Raw genomic sequence first — 12,417 nt, 5'->3', positions numbered from 1 at the left:
TCACTTGGAAAAAAGAGGAAAAAAAAAATATGCAGGAACCTAACATTAGCCCGAGTAAGCTTTTCTTTCAAAACTGTACTTAGAATTTGTCCCCTCATGGAAGAATTTTTTCATTAAATTTTGTCTTCGTTCGTGAGGAATTTTGTCTTAAAAGACAATAAAAAATCTGTAAGAAATTAAAAAGAATAGTTGTTTTCCAGGTCTGTAGTTAAATATTTTGATTCCACTTTCCGTAAAATACTCCTGCAGATATTCGCATTTATTGATACAAAGACATGATCGCAAAAGTTTTTAAAAACCATCAGCTAGAATCGAAACCAAAACATTTAGTATTCCAGCCGCATTCTCTACCAATGTTGGTATCGAGACAAAGATAATAAAGTCTAAATATTAATACATTTGAAGGAATGAATTTTATCTAAGCATGCGTAGAAGTAAAAACATGTGGGCCATTTGAAATTAACATTTCGCATTTCAACTTGCTGATATATGTCTGTATGCATTATTCATCAACCCAAACAAAGATTTTATTCGTTATAAACCATCCTTTGTGTATAATTACTGATTCCTGTTAATTTGAGTGTCATGTGATCAGTAGTTAAATATTTACACATCTGTTTTATTCATATAGTCTTTGAAGTTTATAATTTAGTATCTTTCCTCAAAACATTACCAGTACACGTGCTGCACCATGAAACACACTGCCAGAAGCTGTAGTCAGCCTACAGACGACCAAACAGTTCAAACCAGCATTGGATGTATGAGGATATTCCTTACTCAAGCAGTGGAGAATGTACTTCTGACATAAAACAGCATCAGCCAGAACTTAAATACATCTTTCCACAATGTTTTCACCACAGCACCAAGTGATAGTCTCAACATCATTCAATAAAAGATATATCACAGAGTCACTTTTATCTCTATCTTATGACTAATGATAAAAGACGGCATTCTCTGTCCGTGATTCTGCTTCATAGAACACCTGCCAGGAGTTGTGACAATGTCTATCATATCCAGGATTAAAGTTGACATGAACAAAATGAAAAGTATAAAATTTGTTCTTTTACATGATTTGTTGCTCTTTGCTATTTTTTGCCAACAAATTGGATTTAGATAATGTCATCCAACTACTGTAAAGTGTCAATGCATGTTTATTACTAATATCTGTTTCTAAAGTAACAGCCTTTTATGTGTTCAACATCTGCTGACTTAATTTGGTACTATTCCGATTTTGAGAGGTTGCTTTATTTATTATAAAATACTGTTTTCGTGTTTATGCATGTTATACTATAATTACATGAAATGGTTAATTTATCTCCAGAGCTGGAAAAATAGAAAAATGAGATTTGAATAGGATTCAAATGCTGGTGTCTGGTTTATCACTTTCTCATTGCATAAATCATAGAATTAAAAGCAGAATCTTTAAAGATAACTCCAATCCCTCACATTGTGAACAATATATGTTTATTTCTTGACATTATGAAACCTTGGTCTGAGTCAGTGAAGATGATATAATGAACTTGTCCTTGAGTAAACACAGACTGAGAAAAAATACATTAATAATGTCAATAAAGAAAAATATTGTTCAAATAGAGATTTGATTTATCAGTACATGTTGACTCACTGGTTCAGACGACACCAGCTAAAGGAGGTCCCTCTTTTTTAATTGTTGACTTTCTATATACTTTATGGCTCTATTTTTTTTACCTAAAAATATTGAGTTTTTCTTTCTTTATTGCAAGTTGGACAATTCATTTAGATTAGTGATGGGACAATTCCAATATTTCCCCCAATTCTGATACAAATACTGATTGTTCTAAATTCCTGATACCGATACAATTACTAATTCTGGTTCTTTTTAAATTTCTTGATATTTAGCTATAATTTTTTTTTTTTTTTTTTTTTTCGAATTCATCTAATATATCCATATATTTTTGCAAACAGTTCACTTGCTTGATGTTGAATTTCATTGGCCAGGTTTCACATTATCATACTGTGAATACATGCCTGATAAATTCTTCCCTTGATCGACAACACTAACACTCTGCTGATTAGTAATCACAGCAGTTTCCTGAATTTACTCCAATCATTCTTACAATCACACTAGCACCAGCTCCATCCTGAGCTCCAATAGTATATTGTGGATAAAATGTTTACTTGTACATTTTTTTTTTATGATTCGAATAATATACTTAATATTTTCCTTCATCAATCAATTACAAATCTATCTACACGGCGGCAAATTTTTTTTCTTTTTCATTTCAAGAAGTATTTGTTTCAGATTTATTCTTTAACTTTTTTATAAAAGCTCTGCAGTTACTATTGTTACAATCTACTTACTTTTTCATCTCATTGTTCACTTAAGGAGAAATTCTGAGGCAATTCTTTTTCCAGTGAAAATTGTGTTTCTTCTATTTTCATCATTAATTCTACAAAGAAATTTACAATTAAAACTTAGAACAAGAGAATTTGTCTTTTCTCTAATCGGTCACACTCCGGCACTTTTCATTTGAAAATCCTACCAAACAACATTCAACAAGCCATTAAATGCAATAGTAAACTATAACAAAACAAAATACTTTAAACTCCGCTGAGCTTCACAAAATTGGGAAAGGTGATCTGTAGATTTTAGTTTTACTGTTAGTTTAAGATCAATAAATATTTATCATTAACAATAGAAAATTAAGTTTTTAACAAAAACAAAAGACTTGTCTTTGACATTGGAATAAATCAATTTTCGATTCTGATATCCCAAAAAATTCTGATTAAGCTCCAAATGTGATTCTTTTAATGCAAATTGCACTATAATCATTGAAAATTTCTTATATATAATTCTGTATATGTATCTATCCATGTGTATCAACCTTAGTGGTGGTAATGATGATGTCAGACACAGAATAGAAGTGTTTTTTCAATTTACAACCGATTCCTTTTGGGGGAGGGAGTGAGAGGATGAGGAAAGGATATTTCAAATTCCCTATAACAGAAAAGATACAAACAAAAAGATCAAAGTTAAATGGAAGCTTACACAAGAGGAACTTTCATTTTTTTCCGTTTTGGTTGGAGGATACCTCTGGAGAGGAAACATTTATTTTACAATTTTTTTTCTAATTTTATTTGCAATGTTCATTTTCTTTCATTTTTTTTTTCTTTCTGTTTTGTTTTTTCAGAAATAAATTTTCTTTGTTTTTTTTTTCAACATTTTTGATGGCCTGTGTAATTATATATATATATATATATATATATATATATATATATATATAAAAATTTATTTTCCTTTTTTAAATCTTTATTTGCATTTATTTTTGTAATAATGTCTTATAGAGCTTTTGTTAATGTGTGTATTATAAACTGATATTTTTTTTGATGGATTTAAATATTTTTTTTTTACCCCACTTCATATTACAAATATACTTTATGAAAAAAATTATTACGGGGCCCCTTTATGACATTTTGTGTCTGGCTCTGTGGCACTCATTAAAACTGTAGGTAATTTCATTTGAAGTGCTCTAGCCGCAAAAAGATATTTGGCAAACTGAAACCTTATGGCATATTCATAAGTATTCATTTATCGTTGCCTGTGTCAAGATATATTACTAGTCAGAAATAATTTCAAATAAAGTCCTTTATAATTGTTGTCTTGAAATTAAAAAAAAAGTTAAAATTTCCAATATGAGTCCAAGTAATAAAAACAATGTTTTTTTTTAATATTCTTGACGTTACATTTCTTATAAATAAATGCAAAACTCATATGGCTTAAAGAAACTGAAACAGATTTTTTCATTTATTTTAAATATAAAAAGATATCAATAAAAATAATTATTTAAATGTTTTAACGTTTTTTTTCATACATTCATCACAAAAATGCTGTTTAATTTTTTTTTCTGAAATAAAGAAAATCTATTTTAAGAAAATGACTATCATTTCTTTATGTATATTTCACTTATTTTATGAATTTTAAAAGATGAAATTTTTTTTTTTTACAAGGGAGTCATCACTTGTCAAGGCCCAGAGGCTACCCGAGGATAAGGATTAATGAGTAGTGCATGGTAGTCATTGGCGCAATAGTGTAGTAATCATTAGTAGTAGAAACTTGGTATAATTTGATTATTTAAGGGGATGGGTCAACAAAAATATTTTACGTTGAACTTGAAGACAACCATATTGTAGTCAGGTGGAAAGCAAGTCAACGGAACAGAGTTTCACACTAGCAAAGAAGCTTTCTTCATGGACTCCATGTTTAGGTTTAGGCACAGATAGAGATGGTAAATTACTGATAGTGCTTGTAGCTAAACGAGTGTCTTTTTTGTGAAAGATTGGCAAGGAGGATCAGACAAGTATTTGCCATGAAAATAATGATGGAGCAGAAACAGGCTAGCAATGTCTCTTCTGTGAGGAAAGAGGTTGTAGGGAAGAGAAAAGGGCATCACCTACTAGGTTATAAAGTTGGTTTTGATCTCTGTCAAGGCAGGATAGGTGCTCTGAGCAGCTCCTGCCCAGATATGGCACCAATACTCCATCCTAAGACGTACTTGGCTCTTATACAGGTAGAGGATTGCATTGGCAGTGAGATATCTACTGGAGCGTTAGAATGATCCAACTATTTTTCCAGATAGGGGTCTGAGCGTTGATGATGAGAAGAGAGAATCTTGGTTTTAAACACATTAAAATTAACCAGCCATCTTTTTCCCCCATTGCATCACATACTCATGATCAGAGGAGAAAGAATCAGAGAGATGTCAATCATTACCGGCCTTTAAAGTGTTACTGTAGATGGCGTTGTCATCTGCAGAAATGTCAATGAATGATCTAAGAATGTGATTTGGGAGATCATTGATGAAGATCAGGAAAAAAATTGGGCTCAGGATGGAACCCTAAGGGACACCAATGTTAATACTGTAAGCTTCTGATTTCTGCCTATGAACCACTATTCTTATAAATCTATTAAAGAGAAATGATTTCATAATCGAGAAGACATGTCTAGCTATTTCATAGCTGGAGATTTTTTGAAGTAAACCTTTATGCCATACCCTATCAAATCAAATAAAATAAAATAAATTTTAATGCTGTTTTTCAATTTAAATTTTTCTAGGAATCCATAAAGAAATTAACCCTTATTGAAATGTATTTGAATGTTCTGCTAACATTGATTTCTATAACACAAACATTGACATATAAGAATTTATTAAAAGTGTAGAAAACAAATTTGAATAAAAAATTTTAATTGCCTTTTTTTTTTTTTTAATCAATAAAGTCAGTTATTTAAAATATATATTTTTTTTAATTTCAAATATAGACAGCATTGAGAAAAAAAATCAGCTGAACAGACTATATACTGAAAGCCATATGTGAGGCAGGAGTTTAACTAGTCATGTATATTTAACTAGTTATTTGTTATGTATATAAATCACAATGAAAAGCTGGGTTTATCAAATAGAAATGAAAATATCACAAAGAAGTTTTCCTTAATATTTTTATTTTACCATACAAACTAATTGTAATGGCAAGCAATGGGTTTTATGTTTCTTGTTTTAGGAGGGGGTAGGGGGTGTTGTTTTATAATAACCAGTGCAAACAAAAAAAAATACAAATAAGGTATATTTACAATATGAAGTAGTAGTTTAAAAATAAAATTTTAAATATCAAAATTCGGTTTTGTATTTGTTCATAGCAGTTTTTTTTTGTTATGTTTGTTTAAAAAATGTTTTTGACAAAAAAAAAAGAAAAAAAAAAAACATAATAGTCCAATTTTAAAAAGTAATCCTAAGATGATTTTAATTCATTTTTTATATTTGATGAACTTTCTCGTTTAACAAAATGAGATGATTCTAGAGTGGCATGATCAACAATACTGAATACAAACTGGAGGCAACCAGTTTTTATGTAACTCCCATGATGCAACAGTGCCGTGCCTTCCCAGCCTGCACCACTGCCTCCAATTAGGCTGGAACTACTTCCTTTACAGCTGCACTGTTTCTTTACCTGGTAATAGAAAAAGATTATTTAAAATGCAAGAAACGAATTCATTTTCCAAGAGAAATTAACAAAAATACAAAAATCCCAAGGCATAAATATTTTAAATGATACAATTATTATACTAAATGTATGATAAAATGTTTGTTTCTCTAAGGATTTTTTCTTAAATATCCAAGAAACTGAAATTGATGTTAAAAAAAGGATAAAAAACTTATTAAAAAGAATGGATGCAGTTTTTTATATCTAACTGTGATTCAAAAATATAAAGACATTAATTTTTATATGGCTGTGTAAAGGATGGAATGTGGAGGACAACAAGTGAGTGCTGTCAGTTTCTATTTGATTTACATTAACATAAATTGATCCTTCAATTCCCAATAACTAAACTGGATTATTATTTTTTTTTAATATGTCCTTAGTGCTTATTCAAATTGGCACATATAGCGATAAACAAAAATGAAGAAAAACTTTTATACTGTACCTACTTGTCATGTAATGAAGAATATAGATTCCAAAAATCACAAAAATTGATCAAGTAGTTTTTTTTTTTAGTTTTTTATTTATGAAAAACAAATTTGCCATTTTTTTTTTACTGATCAGTGACAGACAAGGCTATGTTTCACTAGAGAATATAAAGGGAGGTAATCAGTGATTATTTTGACAGTTTCCATTAGGGTTGTCTCTCCTTATCTGCCGATTTGTTGATATAATTTTTTTCCACTCTCATTGAAATAGTAAAATTTGATTTTCTTGAATAAAAAAGTTAATTACTTGATCAAATTAAGTGATTTTTGGAATTTTTCATCTTCGTTCCATGACTCCATGACATCATACAAACATTTCTCTATTTTCTTGAATCTTAAATGCCGCCATAAGTTCTAATCTGAATAAGCACCGTGCCTTTTTATATATATTTTTTTTTAATAATTAAAAATGCAAGCTAGGATTTCAAGGATTTTGATTTTTTGGAGAGAGGGAGGAGTTAGAAGACACATATGGAGAAAAATAACATTTTATTATACATTTAGTATAACTAAAAGAGATAACTTTGGAGATTTATTATGGCAATAATTTCCTGGGAAAAGGGAGGAACAAATTTACATTAAATTTAAATAGTAAGAAGCGCATCCCATTCTCCTTCAGTAAATAAAAAATAAAAATTCATTTTTTTAAAAAAACAAACAATTAATTTCTAAAGACTTTTTTTTTCATACTTCTTTGAGCATTTGAACAATTAGACCAACAATTGCTTTGTTGGTGTATTGTTCTGTTCGGTTTTAGGGGGTCCATACTCCCAGGCTTTATCCTTTTTTTGAGAAATAGTTTATTGCTAATCACCTGGAAGTCTCCACCACCACCATCAAGGTTGCTTAGAGATTTTTGTAAACCAGAATGTACTGGCTTTTCAAACCAACACCTGACCTTGTGTCTAATTTCCTGGCAATAACGGTGAATACTTTATATTCTTTGACCATGTCATAGTTAATCATTAATCTCATGTCAACTTACAAAAAATAAAAAAAATGAAATAATCTCATGTCAACTTACAAAAAATAAAAAATGAAATAATCTCAGACTAAATTCTCCTATATATTTTCATCAGAGAGATCCCAAAAGTGTTCTTGCAAATTGATTATTTCTGAATTCATCCAGTTTATTATGAAACTTTTGCCAATACAGAAATAAAAAACCTGAATCAAAATGAACTGGCATCGCTTCAACAGAAAAAAAAAAAAAAAAAAGAAAAAAAAAGAATGAAAACAAGAACTCATGTTTACTTTTATGAATAAACTAAAGATTGTAAAATATATAATGAACGATTTTATAGATTGTTTGTTTTTGCATTGGTACAGTTTTTGAAGTATACAAAACCCAATTATTTCAGGATTATAGTGTGATTATAGTGTGAGGGGGTGGATCAGTCTCATATCTGGGTTACACTGTATTAGGATTAAAAAACAAAACAGTCTGGGTTTTCCAGTTCCAAAGCTGTATAAGCTTTTTTTAATACAGATAAAATTGTTTGCTTCTCAAGCTTCTGATCGGCATCTTATCGTTGTTTATGTAAGCAAAAAATTGGTTTTGTCAAATTCAAAAGCTTTACTAGTACTCCTATTTTTAATTAGTTTAGAGAATTTTTCTTTAACGTACATTTATTAGAAAAATAATCAAATTGTGTGGTAAATCTAGTTATTGAAATCTTTTTGCCAATAAAATAGTTTTTCATGTTTGAAATTGTAAAAAAAATCTAAGATTCTTTTTACGATTGAATAAACATGAATCAAGAAAAAAAAAAAAAAAATACAAAAAAAAAAAAAAAAAAAAAACATGCTTACACCTCGACACCGAGCACTCATTGTTAATCTATTGTTGACTGTTGCCTTTTCTCCATCTTTTGTCTCTTCTGTTGTTGTTGTTGTTGTCATATCTTTTTTACAGGTAGAGTTGTGGTTGCTTGCAATTGACGCATTAGCATTGCCTTTCTTTTTATTAATTATGCTTCGAACGGAGGCCACAAAAGGCGTCGGCTGCGGGGTGGTTGCCGTTTTGTCAGAGAAATCGCATGAATATAATACATTGTCCACCGTTGTACCATGTTCGCTGTAGTTGAGTAATTCATAATGACGAGTCGTCTGAACAAACGAGAATAGAAAAATTCTTTTTAAATTTGGGTCAAAGTCACATAAAAAATTTTGGTCTTGTCCAAAATTCTCTTTTTATTGAAGAAAAGAAAAATGTACCTATGACAATACAAAAAATACATTCCAAACATTATATAAATTGATCAAGTAATTTTATTTTTAAACAAGAAAAATCAAATTTCATAAGTAACAGAAAAGTGGCTGTCTTGTCCACCAATTTTGAAAATAATCTTAAAAGACAAAAAAGAAAAAAGATAACTCAATAATTCAAACTTGCAAGGTAATAGTTGCAATGCCTATGAATTCTAACTAATTGCTAATGATTTTCTTTATAAAAATAAAACTACTTGATCAATTTATATAATTTTTTGGAATGATATTTTCATTTCATCACAGATAATAATACAGATTTTTATGTTTTTTAATGTAGGGGAAATTCTGGACAAGAACTAAAAATTCATATCAATACAATTGAAACAACACAAATGTGTGCATGTTTTCCCATATCAACATAACTTTGTTACTTACATATTGAATAATTTATTTACTATTAATTAAAAATTTATTGAAATAAAAATGCAATAACAAAACTAAAACAAAATTTATAAAAAAATATATGTATTTCGGCTCTCATCTTCACTTGGACACAACATAGTCAATTCCTCCTCCCTATAATCAGAACTCACCCTTTCTCTATCAGCCTTCTGACACCTTTGAACTTCTCATCTATATACTAAAACTGTGGATCTTGCTTATCCCTGTAGACAATGATGACTAAAACCGTGGCTAGCGTAATATGATGGCCTAGCGACGACTATAATTTAGTCTGGTGACGTCAGGTCTGTTGAAATTTGGTCACGTGTCTCATGACTAAACTGGAAGTTTGTTTAAAGTTTTGCAGGGTTAAATAAATTTAAACATGCCGTCGAGATGTATAATTCCAAAATGCCGAGGTAACTACAAAAAGTTACTGTGTTTTCATTTCCCCCAAAAAAAGGAAATAATTTACCAGTGGATTAATGCAATAAAAAGAAAGGATTTTACTCCATCTAAATATAGCAGAGTAAGTGTTAAAATGTTTGAGATATTTAAACAAAAAAAAAAAAACAAAAAAAAAAAATGCGCCTTTTTTAAATTTTTTATTTATTCATTTTTTTTAGAACGTATTTTAAAATAAAAATGGAAGTATGTAGATAAAAAATGAATTTTACATGTAATTTACGTTATGTGCTGAAGTAATGAATTATTATTTAGAAACTTATTTAAAATGGGGAGTATGGTGAAAATATTATGTACTTTCACCTAACAACTTAATAAAAGCGATATCGTAAAAAGGGAATTCCTTGTTTAAGTTGGTTGGTTGTTTTTGTTTTACGGCATATCAACCTTTTTCAGGTTATTGTATGCCGAATCTAGTGATTTTGAGGAACGATTTTTAATGGAGTCTATTTGTTTTTTGAAGTTGGATTCTATTTAACCCATAGTTGGGACCCTAACAGGTACTACCACTCCGGGCCAGAGTGGACCTGGGAGCAATGGCAATTAAAGGGTGGCTCCACACTCCTCAAGGCCCGCAAGGTGGGGCTAGACCATCGGGTATAGTTTTAGGTCATATCCAGGCTCGTTGTATAAAGGGTTCTTTTTAAATTTTTTTAAGATATGAGAGTATGGTGTGGGGGATTGTTTTTATCAAATAACTCTTTAATATTGTTTTCTTTGTAGAATCGATTTCTTACTGTTACAAAATCAGTACATTCAATTAATATGTGTTTGATTGTGAGTGGTGTTTGACAAGGTATACAGATGGGTTGGCTTTCTTTTTTTAGGAGATATGAGTGGGTTAAGTGAGTATGGCCTATTTTTATTCTTGTTAGTTTGACTTCTTTTCTGTTTAGTTTCATATTTTTTTGTTTTTTGATTTTTGGCATGATTTCGTGAGGTTTGTTGTTAGGGTGTTCATTCCAGTAGGTTTGCCATTTCTCTGTTGTATATGCGTTGATACATCTTTTTAGATCTATGTATGGAATTTTAAAATTTGCATCGATTGGGAGATTTAAGGCGTTTTTTGCTGCTGAATCTGCTAATTCATTACCTTTAATACCGGAATGGCTCGGTATCCAGCAGAAAATGATTTCTTTTTTACTGTTTAGTTCAGTTAATTTTTTGGAGTAATTTTTGTCTGAAATTTTTGGAGTCTGAAAGGATTATAAATTTGTTTTTTTTTTGTTATTGGAAGCGAGTTTGAGAGCTAGGATTAGAGCATGTATTTCAGCACTGAAGATTGAGGTTTCTTTTGGGAGGTTTGAATGTTTTTTGATTGATTTATTGAGTATTGCTGCACTGGTTGTTGCGTTATTGTTTAGACCCATCTGTATAGATGTGTGTGTGGTCTGGATACTTTTCTTTGATTTTATCAAGATTATCATAAGTTATTGGATGAGTATGTTTCTTTTCATATTTACTTAAACTTAGGTCGATGTTACGGGATACGATTTTCCAGGGAGGGGTTTTGAGTAGGACAGTTTCGTGAATTTTAGTTATAGGTAGACTTGCTTCTTTGGAAATCGATTTTATTTTATGTCAAAAGGTTTTGATTGCGTTTTCTTTTTAGTCGAAAAGGTGTTTACGGTTTGGATTTAAAGTGCTATTGTGTGCTGGGTTTGTGGAGTTGGCTGTAAGTTTTGTGTAGTATTTTAGACCAAGGTTTTGATTTCTGAGCATTGGAGGAGTTTCATGTGCTTCTGCATACAGGCTTTCTACAGGGAAGGTTGGAAATACTCCTAGTGCTAGTTTTAGTCCGGAGTGGCATATTGTGTTGAGGGTTTTTAGATATGACTTTCTGGTGGATTGATATATGAAGCTACCATAATCTATTTTTGATCTAAATAATGCTCTATATAGTTTGAGTAGTGTGTTCTTGTCAGCTCCCCAATCTGTATGGGTGATGACTCGTAGGAGTTGTAATGCTTTATTACATTTGGTTTTGATGTGATTGATGTGTGGAATAAAATTTAGTTTTTTGTCAAAAATGATTCCCAGGTGCTTGTGTTCATTTACGAATGGAATTTTTTCGCCTTCAACCTGTAAGGTTGGGTCAGGGTGGAGTTTGCGTTGGTTACAGAAATGGATGCATTTTGTTTTAGTTTTGGAGAATTTGAAACCATTTTTAGTTGCCCATTTATTAATTTTATTTATGTTATGTTGTAGTTTTCTTTCAATAGTGTGAGTGTATTTAGATCTGTAGCTAATTGAGCAGTCATCTACATATAAGGAGCTATGTATATCAGGAGAGAGTTCTTTTATAATGTTATTGATTTTTATGTTAAAGATAGTTGTTGATAATATGCTGCCTTGGGGCACTCCTTCTTCTGGATTTTGTGGGTCTGATAAAGTTGAGTCTATGCAAACTTGGAAAGATCTGTCTGTTAGAAAGTTTTTTATGAATTCAGGTAGTCTGCCTCTTAGTCCGATGTTGTGGAGATCTTTTATGATACCGTGTTTCCAGGTAGTTTCATATGCTTTCTCAAGATCAAAAAAAAAAAAAAACAGATGTTACGTGTTCCTTATTGATAAAAGCTTCTCTGATATAATTTTCGAGGTTAGTGATGTGGTCTATACATCCTCGATTTTTTTGATATCCACACTGGATTTTAGAAATTATTTTGTTGTCATCTAGATACCATATAAGACGGTAGTTAATCATTCTTTCGAACGTTTTGCATAGGCAGCTTGTGAGAGCTATTGGTCTGTAGTTTTCTGGGTTTGATGTATCTTTTCCCAGTTTGGGTATTGGTATTAT

General features: G+C 30.5%; 1 protein-coding gene across 1 annotated transcript in view; it reads right to left on the bottom strand.

The window, feature by feature from the left end:
• Positions 1 to 1,447: 1,447 nt before the first annotated feature.
• Positions 1,448 to 12,417, bottom strand: part of LOC145242397 (PHD finger protein 12-like) — a 109,417-nt gene continuing 98,447 nt past the window's right edge. Inside the window, exons 14-15 of the mRNA XM_080105424.1 lie at positions 8,313 to 8,609; positions 1,448 to 5,982 (exon numbers count right to left, since the gene is read on the bottom strand). Coding sequence (XP_079961550.1) covers positions 5,764 to 5,982; positions 8,313 to 8,609 — 516 coding nt within the window. The 3' untranslated portion in view covers positions 1,448 to 5,763. The remainder of the gene's footprint in view (positions 5,983 to 8,312; positions 8,610 to 12,417) is intronic.

Source organism: Euprymna scolopes, chromosome 21, assembly GCF_053919585.1.
Source record: "Euprymna scolopes isolate OS-2025 chromosome 21, ASM5391958v1, whole genome shotgun sequence".
Taxonomy (NCBI): domain Eukaryota; kingdom Metazoa; phylum Mollusca; class Cephalopoda; order Sepiida; family Sepiolidae; genus Euprymna; species Euprymna scolopes.
This window is presented reverse-complemented; position numbering and strand designations above follow the sequence as displayed.